The sequence below is a fragment of the Xyrauchen texanus genome, chromosome 7 (genome assembly GCF_025860055.1).
Source record: "Xyrauchen texanus isolate HMW12.3.18 chromosome 7, RBS_HiC_50CHRs, whole genome shotgun sequence".
Lineage (NCBI taxonomy): Eukaryota > Metazoa > Chordata > Actinopteri > Cypriniformes > Catostomidae > Xyrauchen > Xyrauchen texanus.
Window position 1 is genome coordinate 27,658,910 of NC_068282.1, and position 27,380 is coordinate 27,686,289.

Below are 27,380 nucleotides of genomic sequence, written 5' to 3' on the forward strand. Positions count from 1 at the left end.
TACAAGTTTGTGTATTCATAAAATGAGAAAATACATTTAACTACAATAAATAAACTACAACAATGTAAGAAGGAATTTAAGTATTTCTTGCTGTCTGCCTTTCTGAAAGAAATGGCTAAAACCAGACTTCCTTGGTTGGTTGTGCTTAGCTGGTCTCACAGTCTGGCCAAATTGGTCTTCAGCCTGACAAGTGCTCAAAACCCTCCAGAAACCAGCAAACCTGACCTGGCTGTGAGACCAGTAAAGATCAGCAAACCAACTTAGACTGGCTAAAGCAGTGAAGAATCAAGAATGTGCATATAGAACATAAATTACATGGTGAAATACAGGTGAAAACTCAACTGGGGACAAAGGAAGCAAAGGAAAATGGTTTATACAGCTCAATTTTATTTGATATTCCTTCAGTGTAATAACATGGAACTTACTACATGCAGTGTTGTACAGGAGCAATGCCTCAGCAACATGCTACACAAAATAAATACCGGTAGTAACAAAGTTGGAAAGAAGCGATTTAATCAAAACTCTGTTTTGTGCCTCTTTGAATGAGACAGGAAACTGAGGTCTTTGAGTAAACTCCCTTTTCACACGCTAAGCAACCTGGGATGGAAAAGAGTTTTTCATCTCGGTTATTGCCGGATACAGAAAAAGAGGGAAAAAATTATTCCAGTCCTTGCATAAAATGTAGTAAAATGGGTGGGGACCATGAGCCCACACAGTGCACTTACATTTGTGAAATTAGAGGGATTTTAAACACATCAGATTAGCTGAGCTCATGTCAGGATGATAGCTGCTTATGGTATATTGTTGAGTATTGTTTCAGGCTAATGCAATAATTTTATTTAGGTCTTTGTTTGGACCCTGTGGAGCATGTTAAAGGTAAAAAGCCAGAGAAGCCTTACATATACAATAAATAACAAAAAAATCTCCCAAATAAAATAACGTACAGATCCAATCGTAAAGTGAAGCCAATAAGTAAACATAACACTGTTGTCTCACATGCTGTGGAACTCTGCTTTATCATGCTAAAATACAACAGATAACTCAACTGGCCCTCCAACAAAACAAGGCCATAAATATATATATATATATATATTTATTAAGATATGCCTTGCACAAAATGTTGGTAGTAACAAAACACGAGGCTATTGTATGAAATCACGATCTCATTGCTATAAATATATAAATCCTGAATGCAAAGTAACATATGGGAACAGGCAGCATATGGCCATTGATCCTAACTTCAACATCAGGATTTAGGGACTGACTGTGGACAGTAAAGCTATTGCATTTGGGCACTTGTATTTGTTTCACTGTGATAACTTGAACTTTGATGTTTTATGCAACTTTAGACAAGTTTCCTCTTCCCTGTGTTTACAAACTGAAACAAAAGTACAATATTACATTGTGGATGACTCAAAATAAATTAAAAAAAAGACCAAAAATAGTGAAACAGAACTTTGCATTTATGAATGCATTATTTAAAACATCACATTGCAATTTAGTTTGGTTAACAAATACTTCTTGGTCAGTACTAAAAAAAAAAAAAAGATTTAATCAAATCAATGCTGAGATATTTAAATGATAATTCACAAAGAACTTAAAATTCAACTAAATATTAACAATCAAATAATAATGACCTTCATGACATACTTTTCCCATAATATGACACAAACCAGAACCAAGCTGGAGGAGGACAGCAAAAGTACTGTACAAGCTGTTTTCAAGCACTTAGTTTTAATATGGCTACCTCATCATTAAAATAACATTTCCATTCCTCTCCAATTATTTCCTGTACAAATCTCTCTTCTTTAGTAATTTAAAGGGTTGAGGCACATATCCACCCTATCACACAACTTAAGTTTGTGAGCTCCTACCAACACCCTGTGCCTGTAAACACTCTCTGACCAACTTGCTGTGTTTCTTCATCATTGAGGCACTTTTTATAGTGCTATTGTCTTTCATCCCACTTACTGTACCAACTGGACTTAATACAAACCTCCTCAGCTTCCCGCTTAGTAATATTCAGTCACTGTTGTTCCAGGACAAATCAATGAAATTACAACATCAGTTTTTCCGGTCCTTTGGGACTTGATTTCTACTGAAATAACTGGCATAACAAGTCTCTGCTCCGACAAAGACTGAATGTTCATTAAATATTGACCTAATGACTGTTTCAGCAAAAACCATAAAAACCTGAATACAGTAAAAACACCCAAGTGTGATCTTAGCAATTTTCTCCCTGGATATTAAAGGACAACACACAAACATAACTTATTTCAGTCTAATGTGGTTCTAGAATAATTATTTCAGTTTAATATGGTTGTAGAAAAGGCAGATGCCCATTTTGTGTTTCATTAGTGAGATGACAATAGGAAAAGAAAATATGCAGAGCACTTAAAATTTCAATAAGCAACTCTAACTCCCAGTAAGCAGAAAGATAATGGACAGTCCAAAGTCAAAAATCAGACGCTTCTCAGCACCACAAAAAAGGATAAAATAAAGGTGATTGGTCCTGGCAGACTGCGGGCCCAGCCCGCAGCTCCAGGAGTTCAGTCCGACACACTCAGCTGCCCCAGTTTATCTCTGCTGGGCCTTTGGGTACAAGCAGACTCATGCGTCCAGTGGTACTTGCTGCACTTTTGATCACCTCCATCCATCTAAAGACACACATTACAGAACGTTTTAGAATAAAAAAAACCTTCCTTCAAAATTATTCTTTCACTTCTTACTTTCATTAAAGAAAGAAGGACTGTCAATAGTACACATTAATGTAATACTATATTCTACAGTTGTGGCCAAAAATATTGGAACCCTTGGTAAATATGAGTAAAGAAGACTGTAAAAAAAATCTGTATTGTTTATCCATTTAATCTTTTACTCAGAATATTAACACAAATCTAACCTTTAATTGAAGTAAACTAATTGAAAGTTGGGAACAATCTCATAATTAAATACATATTTCTTTCCATAACACATTTGCCACAATTATTGGCACCCCTTAGAAAATGTTATGAGTAAAATATATCTGAAGTACATTCCCATTCATATTTAGCATTTTTTAGTACACCTGGGTGACTAGTAACATGCAATTGTTCAGCTGTTTCACAGGGGTATAAATATGAGGTAACACACAAGCCAAATTCACTTAGTCATCAATCACAATGGGTAAGACCAAAGAATAAAGTTATAGAATTAAAGTTTTCTACTATTAAATGTCATGAGTAGCGAAAAACTTAGTTTAAATGTATTTGGCTAAGGTGTATGTAAACTTTTGATTTCAACTGTATATCATAAGTTGTTTGGGAAGGTTAAAAAAAAAAAAAAGCCTCTTAGCCATGGTTAAATATGGTGGTGTATCTTTATCATTGTGGGGCTGGTTTTATGCCAGAGGTCCTGACATCTTGTTTGGATACATGGCATCATGGACTATCAAAAAGCAACAGATAAAAAAAAATCTAAACCTGACTGCCTCTGCCAGAAAGTTTGCTTGTCTTCAGCAAACTGTTTGCGGGCCTTCTTGTGCATCATCTTTAGAAGAGGCTTCCTTCTGGGACGACAGCCGTGCAGACCAATTTGATGCAGTGTGTGGCATATGGTCTGAGCACTGACAGGCTGACACCCAACCCCTTCAACGTCTACAGCAATGCTGGCAGCACTCATACGTCTATTTCCCAAAGACAACCTCTGGATATGGCGCTGAGCATGTGCACTCAACTTCTTTGGTCGACCATGGCGAGGCCTGTTCTGAGTGGAACCTGTCCTGTTAAACCACTGTATGGTCTTGGCCACCATGCTGCAGCTCAGTGTTAGGGTCTTGGCAATCTTCTTATAGCCTAGGCCATCTTTATGTAGAGCAACAATTATTTTTTTCAGATCCTCAGAGAGTTCTTTGCCATGAGGTGCCATGTTGAACTTCAGTGACCGGTATGGGGGAGTGTGAGAGTGATTCCATTCATACCTGAGACCTTGTAAAACTAAAGAGTCACATGACACCAGGGAGGTAAAATGGCTAATCGGGCCCAATTTGGACATTTTCACTTAAGGATGTACTCACTTTTGTTGCCAGCGGTTTAGACATTAATGGCTGTGTGTTGAGTTATTTTGAGGGGACAGCACATTCATGTACACATTTACATTAAATACATTTTAAATAAATTACATAATATATCATATCATGTAATTAATTTGATAATCACTGTAGTGGCTTTTTCCTATAAGCCAGGGCCAGGTGGCAAGATGTTCTTTACGCATAGTTCGTAATAAACAATGTCCACACATCTATATTCATTTCAACTCCTTTGCTGTCTTTTTAATGAATATATATATCTCTTACATTGTGTCACACGTTGCTCTATGGTAAGAACCGCATGTTCCCGCCACCTGTGTGTTGTATCATGGGAAGTACCATGGGAAGTTTAAATAACAAGTGACTACACCCACACCACTGGTGCACACTGCTGTCTAGTGGTTTGAACAATAATTTAATTTGGCTCCTACAATCACCTTTTTCAACTGACAGCCGTACAATAAAATGAAACAAAGAATAAAAATAAAAAAAGCATAAATGTGAATTAAAAAAAAAGTTGATAATATATTAATAAATGGAAATGGATTTAATAGCTTTACCTTTCAAATGTATACTCGCTCTCTGCCCTAAAGAAGTAAACATGGGATTTGAATTGTAGCTTGAAGACATACTCCTTATGGATGCTATCCGATTCCCCTGGGGTGCTCACTGTGTAACCTAGCAACGGCAGACTGGCCAGAGGAAAGTCATCCTGGAACAAAAACAATAATTAATGATAAATTATCTGGCTCTTTAGACCTCCTACAGGAACCTGATGCTTTTAAAAGGAATTTCAAAAGACACAACAAATCAAAGAGGTGGTACATCTTCTCATACCTGGTGTGTCTTGTAGAAGAACAGACAGAAGTTTGTAAAGACGACCCAAAGTTTCTGCCAGCCGTTGCTGTTCTTGAACTTCCTCAGGAGGTAGCCAGATAGCTGGTTCTGTAAAAGAGGGCAACAGGAGCTCAAGATTTCAATTGATGCAACAGCAAGAACTCCATATTCACAAATGACAATTAGTGCTGCTTTAGAGTTTAATTAAATGGAAACTGTTCAATGGGAACAATGGGAAGTCTTGATTTCATTGGCAAAGTTCAAACTCGCTCCACAGCTTGGCTATACTTGCCAAATCTGTGCTGTTTCTGGGGTTCATTCAAAGCAAGAATGTACTTGGTCAGAGAATTTCTGTCTAAATAGGAACAGTTTGAATTTTATAAGTCTTTTATAGTGGTTTTCAAATGCAGTTATGTCTGCAGAACTTCATCCAGGTTTAAAATACTCTGGTTTTTAGATAATTGAAGGTCACAGTGCTTTATTTTTTTGTATATGCATTTGTTTCAGGTAGAAATTAGCCCCAAATCTCTAAGATCACGATGACTTTTAAGGGCCGTTTACACTGACACCAGTTTGCAGTTTGAACCAAACCAACCAGTTCTGAGGTGAATCAAAACATCACAAACTTTGTTTTGAGCAAAACATTTTTTAGAAAATCTGACAAAAGGTACAAAGGCTGTGTATTTACCATCTTTCACTAGGGCTCAAACTACAAACCCATGAAGCATTGCGAATGATGTCACTGACTAAAAAACTATGGGTCTAAACACTGATCAACCACAACATTAAAACCATCTTTCTAATATTGTGTAGGTCCCCCTCATGCTGCCAAAACAGTGCCAACATGCATCTCAGAATAGCATACTGAGATGCTGTTCTTCTCACCACAATTGTACAGAGCGTTTATCTGAGTTACTGTAGACTTTGTCAGTTCAAACCAGTCTGGCCATTTTCTGTTGACCTCTCTCAAAGGCATTTCAGTCCACAGAACTGCCACTCACTAGATGTTTTTTGTTTTTGGCACCATTCAGAGTAAATTCTAGAGTCCCAGGAGATCAGCAGTAACAGAAAAACTCAAACCAGCCCGTCTGGCACCAACAATCAACCATGCGATTATCTAATCAGCCAATCATGTGGCAGCAGTGCATAAAATCATGCAGATACCAGTCAGGATCTTCATTTAATGTTCACAGAAACCATCAGAATGGGGAAAAACATTTGATCTCAGTGATTTGGACCTTGGCATGATTGTTGGTGCCACATGGGCTGGTTTGAGTATCACTGTAACTGCTGATTTCCTGAGACTTTCATGCACAAAAGTCTCTAAAATTTACTCAGAATGGTGCCAAAAACAAAAAACATCCAGTGAGTGGCTAGTCTGCGGATGGAAACACCTTGTTGATGAGAAAGGTCAAAAGACAAAGTCTACGGTAACTCAGATAACCACTCAGTACAATTGTGGTGAGAAGAATAGCATCTCAGAATGCTGTTGAGATGTGGGTTGGTGCTGTTTTGGTGGCACGAGGGGGACCTACACAATATTAGGCAGGTGGTTTTAATGGTGTGGCTGATCAGTGTATAAAACTATTGATTTAAGGTTGTTGTTTATAAGTATAGAAACAATATATTTTAAGTTTATTGAAAAATATACCAATATGTACAAATATATAGAAGGGAGTGAAGGGAGAACGACTCTATAGTCGTAGATTAGTGTGTCATAGGAGCATGCGGTCACTGAGACATGTTTCATGTTTTGTTTTTTTACCGCGGTTCTCTGATTGATTCTCTTTCTCTGCTGTACCATGGGAAATGTAGTTGTTTACCATGAATTCCACTATCAAACAAATGTTTTAAACAATGAGGTTGAGCTAACACAGACGAATGGCTTCAACAGAAGCATTTATCATCAATGAACAACCTCCTAGCTCATGGTAGGTTTGTCTTTAAAGTTAAAAAAAATTATATAATTGAAAATCAATTCGTCTAAATCATTTTAGTTTTTACTTCTGGAACCAGACTGTTGCGCTCAATAAATCTCTTGATACAGTTATATATTGCAGTTGAGTAGGAATGCCTTCAAGCAACCAACAGAAGAGTGACACGGCAACCTTCGAAGATTTCATCACTGTCTGTGTTAACTTGTCTTTCATAGACTTGTATAAAAGTATCAAATCCTTTATGTTTGTAGGACTTCCTTGTAGAGGTATCAAATATTTAAACGAATAGATTTAGATAAAAGTGTCTTCAAACTTTTTTCAGGCCAAGGACCAATTGGTGGAGAGAGATAGACAAACCAGGGACCCCCTGTTACATATTGTATCAAATCAAATGTGTTGGGTTTTAAGCCAGGCCAACAGTATAATACATATAAATACCATAATAATATATATATACATAGCAATGCCATCAAAATAAACATTATTGAGGTACAAATTAATATACATATTTATACACTATATTTATATACTTAAAACATTTTAATGTGGAAGGGACAATGAAATGTTAAGCTTGGTTGAAATTATCTTTTGTATTTTTGTTTAACACATACATTTTTTCACACAATGTTTGAGATCAAACAACACTTGGCGGCCCCCAGCATTACCACTACAAACCCCCTGTTGAAGATCCCAGAGTTGATGATTACCCTTATATTAGTATTGACCTCACTGGTACCTGGTTCATGCGCAGGTAGTCAATGAGAGAGAGGTTCTGGTTTCGATACCAGCACACATGTGTGATGGTGTTTGGTCTCTGGCCCTGACCGAGCAGGTAACGAGGGGGGAGCTCCGGAGACATGGCTGGTGAACTGAATACTGAGAGCGAGCAGGCAGGCAAACAGAGCACAAGCATGCAAGCATGGGGGGCGGGGGTGCAGAGTAAGGGATGAGGAAAAAAATGGCAACAAGGAGCAAAAGAAAAGAAAAGACAAAGTGAGTTAGAATGTTAGCTTTCTATCCCTGAGTGGGGGAAAAAAAGACAGATTGAAAAATCATTATATCTTCAAGAAAATAAATGTTAGAAGACCAGAAGCATCCATGATTAAATTACTTAATTCAGTCACTTTCATTTCAAAAGACAGCTACTGTTAATTCAAAGGAGAGAAATATAGAGAAATAAAATGTTACAGACATAAAAACATGTAGGGGAAGGAGGGAGAAGCTGCTACTGGATGGAGTGTGATTGGAAAATATGAGGTTGAATAAAGACAGACAGATGCAGAAAAAGATCCTGGAGTCTTTGCCCCTCATCCACAAGATTCGGTTGCAGTCCAGACCTCAACAACCAAGGCTCAGAGATGGTATTTATGGGTGTACGTACATGTGTGTAAATATCTAAACGGGTAAATCTCAAAAACCTGTCAAGAAAACGTCTGTCATATTTCACTCCTACATCTGAAGAAAAAATGAAGAAATTATACATTGCATTAAGAAAATGAAGCTTAATTTTAGGACTATTGAAATGTTTTGCATTGAGATATGATTTTCAAAGCAACAATGTTACGCTCATTAATGCAAAAATAATATTTAAATGATCATTTTATACAAAGTGGCAGAATTTTTTGTACAGTAATTTATGCTGGTTTTATTGTCATTACTGTGTATAATTAAATATCTGTGTCTTGATAGGATGATTCTTATTAGTAATGAGAATTTCTGGGTGTAAATGTGCTTATCTCATGAAAATAATGTTAAAAGGCAAAAATCTTAAAAGGTCTTAATGCAAGTACAGGTTCATTTTCTTTTTGCAAAATATAATGTATATTTTTTTCTTTAGATTGTGCAGTGAAATGACCCAGAAGTGTTGTATGAGATTCACCTAAACACATTCTAGTTTTGTACTCTGCATTTGCAGTCAATTGAGCTCCAAGAAAATGTGTGTGTTGTAAAATTCTACCTCCACGGCTAGACTGTGGTCAGACATGGAGACGCTAGTGTTGCGGTGCCAGCACACATGCATTGTGGTGTTGGCCCTGTGGTGGCTCTGCTTGTCCAGAGAGCAGCGGGAGGAGTTCATGTCATCTTCTGACTCCTGCTCCAGAGACACCTCATCTGATGACCCTTATGATTGCATGGAAGGAGTGGAGGAACAAAAGACAGGAGAGAGAGAGAGAGAGAGGGGAGGTATTGGAAGGGGTAGGGTTTACATCTACTTAAGGAGCAGTGGTAAAGGGATATAAAAAAAAAAAACATCACACACCTGCACAAGTGTGGACATAGGGGAATTCACAAACCGGCTTAAAGTACTTACTGTTGGAGCGGTCATACAGGCTTGGGTCCAATAGAACATCTGATTTCTCCTGAGACTTCTTCGACATGTCAATGGCCATGTTCAGATCTTCGATCCATTTGTTCATCTCTACTTTGGAACTGTGAAGGAGAGAAAAAGTCTCTTCATGAACAGCAAAGACAAATAGTTAAAGAAATATTTGTTTCTGAGATAAACTTGGGCTCGTCACACTTGAAATATAACTTTGAACTTTGGGTTAACGTACTCCTGAGTTATTTTTTCAATGTTTCACACAAACACACAAAGCAAAAATGATTTGTCATGATGTTTAGTTCCCGTCTCCGCAATAAATGCATCCGAGCAAACTCAAGCTTTGCTTGTGACGATCAGTGTGTAACTTATTTTCTTTTGGCTGTGCTGGGCAATGAACAATCAGCTTGATTTGATGTTTCCCATTATTAAAAATTACACACACCTTTCATGGTATACATGGCACTTCTACATGGGAATGAAACCTTTAAGTTTAGACTTAGTTATTTTATTAAGTTGTTTTTGAAAAGCATCAACTTATTTCACATTTGTTTTTTACTGTTCTGTTGAAATCTGAAACAATCTAATTTTTTAACAAGCTGATGAGTGCTGTGAATGCGAATAGAATAGTTTTTCAAAATTGCCCATTGTTTCTCACATCAAATTTCTAAAAGCATCATGAATGGCTTCATTAAGGACTTGAATTGCCGAAGGAATATTCTGGGTTCAATAAAAGTTAAGCTCAATCAACAGCGTTTGTGGCATAATGTTGATTACAATAAAAATTCATTTCAATGCATCCCTCCTTTTGTTTAAAAAAGAATAAAAGCAAAAAGACACTTACAATGGAAATGAATAGGTCAATTTTTAGAAGGTTTAAAAAGGCATAAATGTTATAAAAAAGCTTATAATTTTATAAAAGCACTTAAATGAATTATCTTAAAACTTTAGTATTATTTGAGCAGTAGTTTAAATTATCATTTTTGCGGGATTACAGCATTGGCACCAAAGTTCTAAAATTAGATTAGCGATTTTTTAGCTCTGAAAACATGTTAACACATTGTTTACGTCGTGACTATACTTTTGAAATAGTGAGTATTTGAATGTTTAATGTAAATGGGCATTAGCCCCATTTACTTCCCTAGTAAGAGCCTCAGTGTAACCCAGATTTTTGCTTTTTTAAAGAGAGTCAAAATTATTTTCAATGGTAATTAATATTATGCCACAGATGATGTTGATTGATCTTAGCTTGTATTGAACCAGGAATATTACTTTCAGTGAAATCAGATTCCCAGGTTACGATTACCAAGTATAGTGTGATAAGCCATACCGAGAGCTGTAACTCTCATTGAACATGTATCTCACCTGGCTGCCACCACGATGGTCCTCTGAGCGGAGTATATAGTGAAACAGTGAGGAACAGACCACTCATTCTCACTCTCCTCCACCTGCAAAACCCACCAACACAAAGAGAGGCCTGCCAGTCAGACCTACAGGACTCTCTGTATTATAGGCATTCTAGGAGAAGTATAAGTGACTGATCCCATCCACAAAAAAAACAAACTACTCATTGACATCCTGACTACTAGCAATTCTCAGGTCTATTGAAGCCAGAGAGGAAGGAACCAAGAGGAAGGTGCAAAGGTAGTGGACATTCGAGGTGTGTTGCTTGGGAGTGGGAGATTGAGGGTGTTTCCTCATACTCACCGGAGCATCCAGCACAATAAGCTGCAAGCAGGAGCGAAGCACAGACATGCAGGTTAGTAGACAGAGATGCCAGAGGCCATTCTACTGTCACACCCAACCATTAAACATTATTTAACAAACGTCAAACCCTCACCACATCACTCTATAAATTCCTAATAAATCCTTGTGTCATGGTTCTACATAACTCCTTGTAAGCAAATCTTAAGCCGTTTACACAATTTATGGCACAAATGCAGTGCTATTGTTTCATAAAAACTTTATTATAAATAAAGCATCTGCAGCATGTACACTACACATTTTCCATCTCTCTGAACCTCAGAATAAAATTGGTCATTTTTGGCAGCTGTGCCTTTAAGACTTCCACGTAAATGCCTTCATTACTGAGGGATGAGTCAAAATTATTATCTATTAATGGACAGCATGACACAGAGGTAGTACATTAGTACAATATACATTAGGTTAAAAATGACCTGTAATCCTACTTTGAACCCATCATATCAGTGCATTTTCACATAATTCTGGGCCAGGACAGAGACATATTCAAATTCTGTTTAACAGTAGATACTGCAAATAAGACCTGAAAGACCACTGCACTATAAAAACAACCCTACGATGACAGATAGTTCAGATGTTTAGAGCATCATTTATCACAGACTGAATGTGTGCGTAGTTTTAATCTGAGAGAACCCTTGCAAGCCACATTAATTCTAAATTCATTACATCACAACATAATCAACACTGAGAGAGCCCCCTTCTCATTTTTTACTTTGGGCAAATCCTCAGCCCAGCATGAGTAGACTGTTTGGACAAATCTATTTATTAAAAGGGCTTTTCAGGCAAGCTGGTTGACATGAGAAATTAGACTCATTGATGTGGAGTGAGTGCTAAATCTTCAACTAAGTAAAACCAAGCTGAACTGTGTTTAATGTCTTTGGTGGGTGGGTGAAAATAGTAGTTAAAAAAGATGAATGATTATGACCAATTAATAATGTTGTCACTTCATCTAATTATTATCATCCATTATTTAAAAAAATAAACAGCATCCTCTCAAATACACATTTCTTCTCATCAATGACTTGTGTAAAGAGGAGAAAGAGGTAGTTTATTATTTGGTGACGGTGGCTATGTTACTGCAGTATGTATAGTGTGCACATTTTATTCTGTATGCATAGAATAACCAGATGACCATAGCCAAAGAATTATACTTGATTTATACTTAGCTGAAAAATTTACATAAGTTTATGTGACAACAAAGAAACTTAGCAGTTTGAAATGTGTGTTGTATAATGCATTCAGTTTTAATAAAATAGTAAGCTGTATAAAGTGTGTACTATGCAGTAAGCAGTTCACTAGTATTCCATTCTGTGTCTAATGGGTAAACTCACAATCATGCCACGCAGAGGAAGCTGTCCGTGAACTTTGAACTGATTGGTTGCTGTCACTCCTTTGCTTGTGTAAAGCAGAATGTCTGAAAACTTTAGAGATATATATATATTTTTGGTCAGCAAAGTTAAAAGTAAAGACTGCCAAAACAATAACAGATTAGAAGTTAAATCTTACTAGAAAAAACATCCTTTGCTGCAGACCCTTCTTGGTGAGCTTGAAGAGACAACCTTCCCTAATGAATTCCTGGAGAGCAGAAAAAAAAAAAAAAAAAATGTAAATCACAGGATTACAGACTTTGTGTATTATAACAGTGGTTTGAGAATTGACTTGAACACAGTGTCTGAAAAAACACTTAATTATTTGTATTTATTACAACGTAACTAACTGCAAATCCAGTTACCCAGGACTCTCAGGCTTTGTTCACACTGCAGGAAAAATCTGATTTCTTTTCTGAAATCAGATTTTTGTGACTGAATGTTCAAACTGCAGGTCATATGTGGACCGATCAGATTTTTGCTAGCATGTCCACATTAGTTGTCAATCTAACTATGCAAACTTGCATATGTTCAGCATACATGAGAGTTGTCACATACAATGGCTTAAAACAAACCGGCAGAGGTGGCATATGTAGATTATTGCTGCTAGGGTTTACAACAGTCCTGTTTTAGGTGGACGTCTGGTATTTTTTCACAAAGGTACACCTATTTCCCTGTATTTTAGCAGGTAAGGGATAGTCCTGTATTCGAAGGCTTTGTGTCCCAAATTAAAGCATACAAGGGTCAGACAGAAAAAGTCATTAAGCGGACCCCTGTTCTGTATTGAAGCGATCAAAATACTCAAGCGTCCCGTATTCGTGTGAGACATTCAAAACCTTATCGCGTTGAGGTGGCTTGCAGCTGGTGTGTGTTACCACACCTTAGCACAACTCTGAGTAAATCCAATGTCTGTATTATTTTAAAAGAGGTTTGCACTGCTTTGGCTGCCCTAAAACATATACATTGCACAGGGGTACATTACATTCAGAAGTGATCTTTGCAATGCTCTATTCCACTAATAGATTTGACCTTCCACTGTCAGATGGCTGAAAGGTGTTTTAAAATGGTCATTCTGAACTAACTTTATTGAAAATGATCTTGTAACAGTCCTATAGTGTGGCCTTCATTGCCGTTTTCCCTTCAAGGTGGCCAGAGAAAGCATAATTTATGATGCTTGGAACACAGTATACAGTTGAAGTCAGAAGTCTACATACACCTCAGCCAAATACATTTAAACTCATTTTTTCACAATTCCTGATATTTAATCTTAGAAAACATTCCCTGTCTGAGGTCAGTTAGGATCACTACTATATTTTAAGAATGTGAAATATCAGAATAATGGTAGAGAGGATGATTTATTTCAGCTTTTATTTCTTTCATCACATCCCCAGTGGGTTAGAAGATTACATACACTTTGTTATTATTTGGTAGCATTGCCTTTAAATTGTTTAACTTGGGTCAAACATTTTGGATGGCTTTCCACAAGTTTCTCACAATAAATTGGTGGAATTGTGGCCCATTCCTCCAGACAGAACTGGTGTAACGGAGTCAGGTTTGTAGGACGTGTACGCTTTTTCAGTTCAGCCCACAAATGTTCCATCGGATTGAGGTCAGAGATTTGTGCTGGCCACTCCAATAACTTGACTTGGTTGCCCTTAAGCCATTTTGACACAAATTTGGAGGTTGTAACTGTGGCAGACCCTGTACTAAATTTAAATTAATAATTTTAAAACAAATTTGGGTGCCAGACAGGTTAAGGCCAGTCAAAATGAATACCTTTATCCCAGACAGCTCTAAAAGCCAGCAATTACATGCATTATATGTATTTTAAATAAATTCACGAAAAAGTGTTTCAATTTCCAAAGCTTAAGTATATTATTCAAGTAGCAAAAGATTCACAGTAAGCAAAAAGCAAGTCACAAAAAGAACAGCATATAATAATTAGCACATAAATTACAACAGAACGAAACATACAACAAAAATTACTAAAGTGTGGGAGTATGTAAAAGTGTGAAAAGAGAGATTTCAGGCCATAGGAGAGTTTTGAAATTGTGCACGATGAGTCCCAGAGAGTTTGCATTTACCTATATGACGACTGTGGGCAATGCTGCAGGACGCAGAGTGAGAGACCAACAAAAGGGAATAAAGGTAGGTCAGCTAGGAATCACCTGGTGCTTCCACTTTAGACCTTTAATATACAATTACACCTTGACCATGGAGCTCTTCGGCGATTGAAGATCCTATTAACTCATGCCACTCCACTTTCAAAAAGTTAAATCAACGGCTATGAAAAATCCAGGCCTCACGCTCTGTGATAAGCACTGTCAAATTCGTCCCTTTGTTGTTTCTTGCACTCTCTCCTCTGATCGCATTCCTAATCCACATCACAGTACACAAAATCAAACTTTCTCCTTAGACAGCTTGGCACAACTCAATTTCACCACACAGCAGTTTCTAATCTCTCTTCTTTCTGAGAATGACCTCTCCCATGTTCTTCACGGTTACCTTTATTTTGACACCTGGTAATCTCACAAGCAGCCTTTTAGGTGGTGGTGGTGGATCCTTAAAGGAACCATACACAGTTTTGCTCCATCACAAGGTATGCTTGGGGTCATTGTCCATATGGAAGACCCATTAACGATCAAGTTTTAACTTCCAGGCTGATGTCTTGTGATGTTTCAATATATCCACATAATTTTCCTTCCTCATGATGCCATATATTTTGTGACGTGCACCAGTCCCTACTGCAGCAAAGCACTCCCACATGATGCTGCCCCCAACCCCCCCAATGCTTCACGGTTGGTATGGTGTTCTTCGGATTGCAAGCCTCACCCTTTTTCCTCCAAACATAACGATGGTCATTATGGCCAAACAGTTAAATTTTTGTTTCATCAGACACTCGGACATTTCTTCAAGATCTTTGTTCCCATGTGCACTTGCAAACTGTAGTCTGGCTTTTTTATGGCAGTTTCAATATAGGACTTGTTTTACAGTGAATATAGATACTTATCAACCCATTTTTTCTTTGCAGATTTCTTTTGATTTTCCCATGATGTCAAACAAAGAGGCACCGAGTTTGAAGGTAGGCCTTAAAATACATCCACTGGTACACCTCTAATTCAGTACACCTCCTATCAGAAGCTAATTGGCTAATTGACTAAAGACTTGACATTTTCTGGAAGTTTCCAAGCTGCTTAAAAGCACAGTTAACTTAGTGTATGTAAACTTCTGGAATTGTGATATAGTCAATTAAATGTGAACAAATCTGTCATTAAACAATTGTAAAAATGACTCCTGTCATGCAAAAGTAGATGTCCTAAACAACTTGCCACAACTATAGTTTGCTAATATTAAATCTGTGGAGTGGTTAAAACATTTGTTTTAATGACTTGAGATAAGTGTATGTAAACTTCTGACTTCACCGGTATGTCTTCTAATCACAACACCTGACAAAACAACCCATTGCACAAAATGAATGACGTATAAACCTACGAATGTGGTTTGGATCAGGCAGATTTTTTCTGCCTGTGTGAACATAGCTATAGTAACTCTTTATTTTGTAGGATGCCCATGTCTGGGATTGATCTCACAATGTTTATGGTATTGGAGAACAACTCCAGAACTACTAATAATAATAGAACTACTATTCTACCATTATCCAACCAACAAAAATAACAAAAACAAAACTCCAAATGCAAGCTAAGAACTCACTCTTCCTGGAGCTGTAAGGTTCTCAATGCCTATCAGATCCCTCTGAAGTTCTGTCAGCTTCTGGAAGTTCTCCAATCGAATCAGACTGCTCTGCAGCTGAGTAGCAATCTCTGCCACCTCTTTCAGGGCCTCTGCAGGAAAATCAAAGTCAGCACACATGAACATTAAATAAGTGTGAACTCCAAGTCGAGTCTCATAGACTTCATCCGTTTCAACACCTAAACACTACAAACCAAAAAACACCTTTTAAGGTTTAGCTGACAGTTTATTTTTTTAGATGGCTCACCTTTGCAGTCGTCATAGTCTCTGTGCTGGGGAGCATAATGCTTGCACAAGCGTTCCAGAATGAGTTTGTAGTGCATGAGCCTCTGGATGGGCTTCAGCAGGAAGGTGTTGAGGGGCAGGTAGCACACCTTCTGCAGCTCAAACTCCTTATACACCGTCTCCAACTTCTTCACATGCTTTGTGGCTTTCTCCAGCTCTGTTAACACCTCATCATGCTTCTGCAGGTAGCCTGTGAACTCCTGTGGAAAAGAAGGTGTCAATACCTTGCCATAAAATATGGAGCATCTTAATACTTACACCAAAAATTTAAATAGTTTCTCCCATACCAGCTTAAAATGAAAACAACTATAAGTAACCCATTGTTAGGTTAATTTCCTCGAAATAACTAAAAACCGTGGCTCTGTGGTGCCATTAAAACAATGCTCTGTTTGTTTGAGTATCCAAACAGCCAAAATGGCAAAATTGGCTAGAGGCATAGAAATAACATACTTCACCTTCAAACTCAAATTAGCCAGGTTTTTTTTATGTAGAAGTATAATTTCATAATCTCATATAATGTATAATCTCACCTTTAGAGCACACATGTTACGCAGCATTACATCTCCAATTCGTTGGTAATCTCCTTTTATGTGAGCATTAGAGCGCCCCTCCCTGCAAACAAGCAAAAACCAACAAAGACCAAGAAAAACATCTTTCCCACCATTTAGGAAAAGCAAAAAATCTTTAACATCACATATGTCATAACAAGTGTGTGAAATGTGTTAAATGAGATGGGTAAATACCAGAGAGCCAGCCTTTGGTCAATCTCTTTGAGGAAGCCTCTGTGGAACTCATAGATGGGGTCAATGTTGGAGAAAAGGAGAGTCATGAGACCCTCAGGCATTGCGTTTTCTTTAATCACTGCACTACGGAACCACTGAAAACACAAACATAACAGTGTGAGATTAAACACACGACCCAGCTCAAAAACAACAACCTCAGAGATCTTATAACAGGCACACATTAAACATCAAAAAGATGACACAAACACACACCATCTAAACAGAATAACATGTGCACAGGGCTGACAGAAACCAGACAGGCCTCACACACAGTGAGCTAAACTCATTACACTCATGATGAGTCATGATCACAGGAGACTCTGCTCACCACTGTGATGACCTCCAGATCCTTCAGGTACGTTCGCTCTGTCGTCAGAATCTCTTTAGCAATGAAGTAAGCTTTGTCGGTAGGGTATCTCTGAAAGTGATAAGCATAAAATCCCTCACTGATATGTGTTGTTAAAATAATAGTTCACTCAAAAAATTACAATTCTGTCATTATTAACTTACCGTTGTCAGTTCTATGACTTTGCATTCAGAGGAACACAAAAGGAAGATATTTTGAATGTTTATGCTGCTCGTTTCCATATAATGGAAGAACACAGTGACCAGTGTCTGTTATACTCCAAAAGGACAATAAAATGTCCCTAAAAAGACCATAAATGTAGTGCAAAGGATTTGCGTGCTACAGTCAAGTCTTGAATCCATATGATATAGCTTTGTGTGAGTTAAAGACCAAATGTTTAGTTATTCACTGAAAATCTCCTCCTTAAATCAATTGCGCTTTCGCATATTCAAACCTGTTGTATAACATGCAGTTATGATACCATTTTGTGTTATTAAACAGATAATCAAACCAAAAATTCTCTCTTATTTCACTCACCCCCATGTCATACCAGACGTGTATGACATTCTTCTAATAATCTTAATTTATTTTCTGCAGAAGAATGAATGTCTCAGCCCTGCAGGTCCATACATTGGAAGTGAATGTTGACCAGGCCTTTCAAGCTCCAAAAATCATATAAAGGCTGCATAAAGTAATCCATACAACTCCAGTGTTTAAATATGTCTTCTGAAACAATGCAATCACTTTTAAATACACGTTTCTTACTATAAATATCTACTTTCACTTTCATAATGTCAAAGTGAAAGCGGAGATTTACAGTAAAAAAGGGCATAAATATCGATCTTTTTCTCACCAACACCTATTATATCTCTTCAGAAGACAGTTTTAAACACTGCAATCTTATGGATTACATTCATGCAGCCTTTATGTGCTTTTTGGAGCTTGAAAGGTCTGGTCACCATAGACACACATTGTATGGACCTATAGAGCTGAGATATTCTTCTACAAAATCTTTGTTTGTGTTATGCAGAAGTCATACATATCAGGGATGGCATATGGGTGAGTAAATTTGTATTTTTGGGTGAACTATCCCTTTAATGCGTGACTCATTTTGACTTGGCAAATTTAAATGTGTTTAAATGTGTTTAAATTTAAATTAGATTTGAGAGCTGTGGAGGAGGGGAAGATATCCTGTTAATTTAATCAACTGAAATTCTTATCTGTTCCTGACACAAAGCCATCGTATGGCTTCAAACATCTTGGTATATAGCAGACGTCATATGGACAACTTTTATGTTGCTTCTTTGTCCTTTTTTGGAGATCGAGTGTCCCTGGTCACAATGCTATTTATTTTATGGAATAGTGCAGTGTGAGCATTTTTAAAAATGTCTTCTCTTGTGCTCCACAAAATAAATTTAAGACATACAGGCTTACTATGATATTATGGGGATGACAGAAATTTTTTGGGTGAATGCCACAAATGAAGGGTCAGGTTTGGACAGTTAACCAATTCAGTTTTGAAAATGTTGTTTTTATTTTGGCAATATTTTAAGCAAGTTTTTAAGTATTCAAGAAATGTTACTAAATATGCATAGTATCCATGTCCAACACACTTGAAGGCATTTATGGTCAGCTGTGCACACCAAAGTTAGCAGCGAGCCAAAAAGCTTCTTAAACAACCCAAAATCACATGGTCATTATCTTTACACAACAAGCAAAGCTTTAGTCCCATCAAGCACCACAAAACCCAAAAGGGCATCTCACACTTGTTAATCAAATCCCAAATGTCCCTGAGATGAGTTTTATGCTCTTTATCAGGGCCTGGCAGGCTGGCATGCAATCAGTGTACCTTCCTCCTGCCCTCTTCATCCTCTTCTAGTCTGGTAGTGCCCACCTCATTCAGGATGGGGCTCTGCAGGGGCGAGGGTGCCTGCCCGGGAAGACTGAGGGTGGACATCTGGAAAGAGGGTGACAGACAAAGCGGACCTTTGGAGTTGAAGGGAGACAGCTGTGGGCTGTCAATGGCAGAATCTGTGGGGTGATAAAAGAGATGGAGAACATGAGTTAATACTTCAGACTACAAGCATATAAAAATAGATCTAATCTGAAAACTTGGGTCATCTGCTGTACAGGTAAAAGGAATAGAAATGCAGTAGCAGGAATCTATGTTTACAGAGACTGCATCCACACAAACACGTTTTCGTTTATATATATAAAAAATTTAAAATAAAGTCTACACATTTCATCCACACAGGAACGCTTTCCATAACCTCAATTTGGACAACGAACAAGTTAGAGATAAAGTGGCCGTGGCCAGAGACATTTAAAACTTGTTCTTGCCCCGATTCCATTAATTCGGAACAGCTAAAAACTGTGTAGCTGAATGTAACAAACAGCCCCAATTTATGTGAAAACATTAATTTTTGCAAACTTCAGCAATGAAAATGTCTCAAGATTGCGAAATCCAATTGTGATGCAAGTATTTAAAAACCGCTGTTTTTTTTTTTTAATACACTTCTCATCTATATCATTCTATCCAGTCATTTAATCTTGAATGTAATAGAATTAATGGATGTTATAAAAAGCTAAGATAGTAGGAAAAAATTATTTTGGGCACCAGTTGATGTATTTATTCATCCTGTAGCACTTCGGTGTTGCTCTAACAAACTATGTGAAACTACTGTTAAAACAGTGAATGACCTGATATACCAAGACTCACAGCCATTCCTTCAGCGCTATATATATATATATATATATATATATATATATATATATATGGAATATATACACATTAAGGAATGAAGATTAGAAACTAGCCCCACACATGCATAAAGAGAGATGGATAAATATTAGGAAGAGGAAATGTATTTTTCCCCTCAAAGAGGATCAGCTCATGGGGGAAAACAAAAATGCGGAGGCTGGGCATAAACAAGGAACAGAATTCCAGAAAGAAAAGTGTGGCTTTACGACCCGGAAATAATTCTTGCAGAGGATTATCGGCAATACTGCTGGTTTGGTGAGCCGGCAGTGGTTTACAGTTTAACAGGAGTGTCCCGGTGGGGATGACATAGGAGAAAAGGGGAGGGGGAGGAAAGTCTACAGCTGGTTTTTGGCTGCCAGCCTGTACAAACACTGAAGCAGTGCTCTCTACACTAGAATGAGGCTGTGGAATGTAGCATAAGTAGTGAAACTCGAACAAAGTTCAGGCAGACTCCTGCTTTGTCTACTTTATTCTTCCATGAATAAAGACATTTTAAACTAGGTTAAACAAAGACATTTAACCTAGTTTTGGATATTTCATAATTTTTAATGTTAATTTAAAGGGATAGTTCACCCAAAATATTTATTTTTTATAAGAATATCTCTGCTACGTAGATCCATACAATGCAACTGAAGGAATTTTGAAGCTCCAAAAGCACATAAAGGCAGTGTATAATAATCCATACAACTCTAGTGGTTAAATCCATATCTTCAGAAGTGATAAGTGTGGGTAAAAAAAAGAACAGATTAATATTTAAGTAGTTTATGATCAATCCCCACTTTCACATTCTTCATGCATATAGCCAACTACTTGGCAGTGAGAAGAATTTATAGTACTTTTCATACAAAGTGATCTTATGTCTTCAGAAGACTTACAACATGACGCATGAGTTGCATAAACTACTTTTAAGAGACTTTTGGGCCCTTTTTAAGCAGTTTTATCAACTGCTATTGTATAGAATAGCATTGTTTTTTTTTTATAACTATTTGTTCTGCACAAGAAAGAAAATCATATGGGTTTGCAATGACATGAGGGTAAATAATTACAAATTTTTTCATTTTTATATGAACCTTCGATTACTGCTCACCCATAAATCTACTTAAAATGAACGATTAAAGACATTTCTCAATGAAGAGGTTACCCTTAAAAGCCAAACCCATGATAAACTAATAATGAAAATAAAAATAAATAAAAACAGATCCTTAATTAATAGATTACCAGTCAATTTGCAACAAAAAGCGGAGCAGGGACTGGACTGGAAAAGAGGATGCGGAACTTCCGAACTTGAGCGAAAAAATACTGCTCAGAACTAACCTAAATTAAAAATATTTCATTTTTAGTCCCTGCAGTGGAGTCCAGGATGATGCCAGACACGGTGTCTCTTGGCCTCTGTCATCATGGTGTTAGTTTCAGCATTGCTTCTTGCCTGCTCTTCAGGCCCGTTTTTACATAACAGCTCCTGCAGGATGTCAGCGCAGGGTTCATAACAAACTTTCAAAATCAGCAGCAACAGTTCAGCAAAGAAATTATAATAAATAGAAGGCTGCTGAAGTTATTATTGACAGTGGCACTGATCTGCAAAACAGCTCCTATAGTTTACAATGAATTAAAACATTGGAAACCACCAATCCTGACAAACTCAAAGTAAAAACCTCAAAGAAAGTTTTGCAGCAATTTAAGAAAACCAAATTAGATTTTTGTAGTAGGTTACATATGGACACAGGTTATTGTATGTGTTAATGTAGTTGTTGTGTTTTAAACTATTTAAAAGGACTTGCTGTTTAAATGTTCCTTGCTTCACACAAGTCAGGTAGATACAGGAGAAAAAAATGTTAAGTCTGCAATCCCAGTTACCCAAAAGTGATTATTTTATTTCAAAGGGAAAGTGTGAAACACATTAAACACACACATAGAAGTTTACTCTATTTTCACATTAGTACATTAAGGACCTTGTTTTTGCATTAATAGCTCTTAATTCCAGAAATAATTATACAAAAAAGCTATACTGAGGAAACAAAAAGTAAAGCACAAGGCAAGAGTAAGGGAGGGCAAGAATCAGAGTAAGGCAGGTCTGGTCAGGCTCTTTCTTTTCATGACCTTCCCCAAAAAGCTCTCTCTAAATTTTACAGAGCACAACTGTACTTAATCACATGACAATTAGGAACACCACTTTTCATTTGAGCCTTTAAAACAATCATGTTTCTAACATGGTACACAGAGTGTTATGCTAAAACATGACAAAGTATTTGACTTTCATATGAAAAGTGCTTGCTTATACTGTCTTTGACTGAATTTGTTCAGCAGTTATTTTTATCAGTACTTACAAACCTCTGTATCAATCTTATGAAGTACAATACAAACATTTTGTGCAACATATTTTGCTATAATACATTTTTTTTTAAAACACCATCAGCCTTAAATACTAAATATTACTACTTTTAAATTGAGATTCTTGGCATCAGTGTATCAATTCTGAAATGATAAAAAGCTTACAGATAAATTATCCATTTATAGTCAATTTTTTGCACGAAATGGAAAGAGGATGCATAACATGTAAAGTGGATATATATATAAAATAATTGTTTGTATTGTTGAAATATATTTGAAATGCTTAAAATTAATGGGGCGAGTGCTTTAGTTATGTACGTTTTTTTTTGTTTTTTCTCAAAACAAAAATTATCCATTATATTTATTATATGGACAAAGTGCTCTTCAGGCAAGGTGTGGGGGTCAGAACATGTTTTTGTAAAAACACTACTTTAACTGACGTTGAAAGACTGATCACACTGCAACATAAGCGCATAATGAAATATTACATTAATCAGGAAAACAGTGGCAACTCAACTGGAATACTGTTTTTGACAGTAAAACAAGTATAAACTAAAGGGTTAAACATTTGCCAATGAACTGTCTAATACGAAGACAAAAAAAGGCCTTGATTTTCTTTGATCTTATGCACAAACACACAAAAATGTTTTGTGAACAGCAACATGAGAGTGAAATATTCATGAAGACTTCTAGACTAAAACAGCCCTCCGTTACGTAAACAGCAGATAATAGGAGGATTACAACTTGAACTAGATTTCAATACATTATTGAAATCTAGTTTCTATTAGGGCAGGCTTTGTAAAATGAGTTATTTGAAGTGAAAACTCTATATATATATATATATATATATATAAAAAAATTATAGAATATAATTGTGCCTCATCACTTGATAGGTTAGTTTATAAAAAAAAAGATTTAGCCATACTTTATAATAACTTTCATTATAAAATAATTTAACATTACAACACAATCTAATGCTTAACAGGTCATTAGTTAATGTACATTCAAATAGATAGAAATCTTATGCAATTTTTATTCATATCTATTTTTACATGTTCATTTTAGGATGCAAATGAACTACTGATCTGTTAAGCATTATACATTGTGTGCAAATGACTTAATGATAAAACCTTTTATAAATTATTGCCACAGTTACCCTACATAACCAATACAGCATACTACAACCTCACGTCATATTGACTGTGGACCAGATCGGGAGGGGGGATCCAAGAGAGTTCATGATGGGGGATCTGAAAATTCAGCTATTGTGGAGGCTGTTAGGTGGATAGCCAAAAAGTGCCTTGCCCAGAGTTTAAAAGCAGCCCAGGACAGCTTTTGCTTGTGAGAGTAGAGAGAGGCCCCAAATGGATGCATAACAGAACTAAATGGGCCATGTTTCGTTGGCTCTCAAAATGACAATGAGAATGAATTCTTTTGGTAATACTTACAAAAAGTTTGTTTTGTTTTCTTTAAAACAAAATCACCATTGTTTGCAGCAAATGGAAAAAGTTCAGAGTAGAAAGTTTTCTTAACCAACCAGTGAAATATCTACAGTGGGTTAAAAAGGCACTTTTTTTTTTAACAACAATCCCTTTTTGTACTTTGTTAAACCCTCTATTTGATGTATTCCCTGCTATTTCCTCCTCCTGTATGGTTTGTGGCATTAATAAAAAAAGAAAAAAGAGAGAAACTACTGCTAAAAATCATAAAATGGGGTTTGCCAAAGAAGTGCAAAGGACAGAGGAGAATGATTTACACATGGAGGTAAAGATGGCAGGATATTTTAATGAAAGCTCAAGAATGAAAAGTAGGGGAAATAAAAACTAAATAATAAAAAATAACTAGGGAAAAACACCACTGTGATTCAATGTACTTACGGCACACAATCAATGTTATTCACTCCAGACCCAAGAACAGAAACCCCAGGCATTTATGTGGTCTGGATATTGTTATTGCATTGATATACAGAAACAAACAGCACAAAGCTGATGTGTAATACTTTGCATCATTCACAGTAGCGGATCCTGGCATAGGCGATATAGGCAGGTGCCTAGGGCGGTAACACTCCCTGGGGCGGCACGACAGGGTACCTGATCGATCGCCCATGCACAGAGCTCGCAAGATCGCGATGGGTGAAAGGTACCCCAAATCATGCCCACCCACGCCGAGCTTGTGATGGGAGAGAGGTGCCCCAAATCATGCCACCCCACACAGAGCTCCCAAGATCGCGATGGAGGAAAGGTGCCCCGAGGTTAAGGAGGGGCTCCACATCGGATCTCGCCTAGGGCACCAAGTGAGCCAGAACTGCCACTGATCATTCAGAGTGGCATTCATTTTAATGCATTAGACGAGGCATCAACGTGGCATAAAAGATCAATAACAATTTTGAACATGCACCTAAAAGTTATTGAGAACCACCAAATGATTCAGAAATAAACATATGTGCCTAAAAACAAAATACTCCAAAAAGCAAACCTGCAGTACTATAAGTAAATAAGCAAAAAAAAAACAACACTTCAGTAATACTGAAATGTACTGAATATCATTACCAGAATCAGTTTATCATGTTGAAAAGGCCACTTAAAAGGCTGAAGCTTCACCAATGTTGTATAAAAATCTATTTAAGAAACAAACAAATGGCCATTAACAAATCATTACTTTTGTGGAGAAAGAAAAAGTTCACTAATCACTACATTCACAGAAATGTGTCTAAAACTGGTCATACTGTTGATTATAGGAGCTTAGTTGTGATAAGAACTATCCATTAAGGCTTTTAACAAACAAACTGGTCTCTATAGTTCCCCCTGCTTTCCAAGCACTGACCAGGGAGAGCTCCTATGCTTATATTGTGAATGATGTTATACATCATTCAAGTCCTGTATTACATTCACTTTCTTTGCAGTGGTATTGACAGAATATAACAATACTCTACCACTTACATTCATTGATGATAGAAAAAAAAAATTAGAAGTACAATTAATTAAAAGGTTTCTTTGGACTGAAGTGCATGCATAATATATGGGTCTATGGAAAGAAAAATGTGCAGCGAAGCTGTTAATAGTTATAACTGAAATGGACCCCAAAACAAGTCCAGACAGCAGGGGTCAGTGTGGAATGAATCGTTCTAAAATAAAACAAATCTGTGAAGTAACTTTGGCTCAATTTAGCTTTTTACAGCTATGGCCGTCAGTTCCACCGCTAATAAATCAAAGCCCTGAGCAGAGAGGTTTACAACTGTACTACTGACCAGCAATGGAATAGACTTATGCAGTCATTCCGATATAAAAGTACCTTCATATATGTAATATACTAGTATCTTAAGCTATCAGACAATTGTATGTGTTCTTTCCTCATTAAATTTGATTAAATGACAAAGTCATATAAGTGATGCAATCTCATGAGATGAAAGTCATAGGTGTTCCAGGGGTATATTTTCAGTGATTTGTTTGATGCATTTAAAGCTTTAAGTGTTAAGAACCCATTTCAAGTGATTTTAATAAGTAGAATATTAAATGTTACCAATTTAGCTTAAAAAAAGATGACAAGCCGAAAGGTGAGCACTTTGCATCCCTGAATATTGTGCACATGTATATCTAGGACAACAAACATGTAGGTTTCACTTTCCTCCTCAGAGACTTAAGTGGAGTGGTTTGCTAAATATTCACTATTAAAATTATAATTAATTCACTGAAGTCACAGACAATCATAGGGACAATTCAGATTTTGTATCAAAGCCCCAAATATTCATAAATTATAGAAAGTCGGTAGCATGATATGAAGAGTGCATAATATGCATTAAGAAGTTGTTCTTAATTCATTATAATGCACTCATAACAACCTATTTAACTACAGTTAAAAATGATAGTGCCTTTAAAGAGAAACACAATCGACCAAATTATGTGTCACAAAATGAATTACACTCTCTAAAAGGTGAATAGGTAAGAATATAATACATTATGACTTTGGTTACAATTATGTAAAATGAGTGTATTATAATGCATTATGAATATCTTAATGAATTTTATATATACAGGATGCATAGAAAGCATTACGTATATTAAAGTGGCAAATATTTGTAAGACTATCACTATTCTTATAATTTTCTCCTTCAAAAGGTCATAGCGCAAAATTAGCTTTTTATCATCCAGACTACAATGATTAAAGACCAAAATAAAAATTGAAAAGCAATAAAAAAAGTACAAAGTACAGAATTTAGTGACAAGATATAAGTACACTTAAAAGGGCTTGAAAGAAATAGGAAGTGCCAAAACTATTTGTACTGATTCTATCAGGGTGAGGAGGAGAGTTAAGTGCTTAGTTATGTTCTGCATTAAAACCAACCGTTCATTCTGCTGCCGTTTAATGGGGGGGAGGGCACATTACATTTTAAGTTGAGTGGGGCCTGGGGTATCCCCAAGGCCTAGAGCCCTGAGATTATGGCACTCGAGCAGAAAGTTGTCCACCCCTGACCCCAACAGTGGGTTGCTGAAAAAGAGGTTCTGATCTGGAGGCAGACCTCCATCTGAACCCCAGTCAGAGTCAGACTCAGAGCTGCCATTGGCAGACCCATCAGTGGCTGTGGGCGGATAACTGAGCTGCTCTAACTGCTCAACCAGATCATTGAACTGCATGGCAGAACTGTCTTCGGAGCGCACCGAATATGCAGGAAAGTTAACCATGGAGCTGGCCTCCGAGAGGTTCTCTGAACCCGGCAACCGTAAGGAGGATGAGGAGTCAGGTCCTCCAAAGCCGAGAGAGAGCGAGTCACCGGCAGAACCTAGCTGAAGGTTATCTAGAGAGCTACACTCAGAGCGGTTATTAACCAGTGAACTGGTCTCAG

The 27,380-nt window shown here is 37.0% G+C and overlaps 1 protein-coding gene across 1 annotated transcript in view; it reads right to left on the bottom strand.

Moving 5' to 3' along the window:
- Positions 1 to 367: 367 nt before the first annotated feature.
- Positions 368 to 27,380, bottom strand: part of farp2 (FERM, RhoGEF and pleckstrin domain protein 2) — a 76,931-nt gene continuing 49,918 nt past the window's right edge. The window contains exons 14-27 of the mRNA XM_052131178.1: positions 19,301 to 19,482; positions 17,434 to 17,523; positions 17,067 to 17,200; positions 16,854 to 16,935; positions 16,286 to 16,523; positions 16,000 to 16,130; positions 12,428 to 12,496; positions 12,253 to 12,342; positions 10,526 to 10,608; positions 9,152 to 9,270; positions 8,798 to 8,961; positions 4,904 to 5,011; positions 4,627 to 4,778; positions 368 to 2,657 (exon numbers count right to left, since the gene is read on the bottom strand). Of these exons, the coding sequence (XP_051987138.1) occupies positions 2,564 to 2,657; positions 4,627 to 4,778; positions 4,904 to 5,011; positions 8,798 to 8,961; positions 9,152 to 9,270; positions 10,526 to 10,608; positions 12,253 to 12,342; positions 12,428 to 12,496; positions 16,000 to 16,130; positions 16,286 to 16,523; positions 16,854 to 16,935; positions 17,067 to 17,200; positions 17,434 to 17,523; positions 19,301 to 19,482 (1,736 nt within the window). The 3' untranslated portion in view covers positions 368 to 2,563. The remainder of the gene's footprint in view (positions 2,658 to 4,626; positions 4,779 to 4,903; positions 5,012 to 8,797; positions 8,962 to 9,151; positions 9,271 to 10,525; positions 10,609 to 12,252; positions 12,343 to 12,427; positions 12,497 to 15,999; positions 16,131 to 16,285; positions 16,524 to 16,853; positions 16,936 to 17,066; positions 17,201 to 17,433; positions 17,524 to 19,300; positions 19,483 to 27,380) is intronic.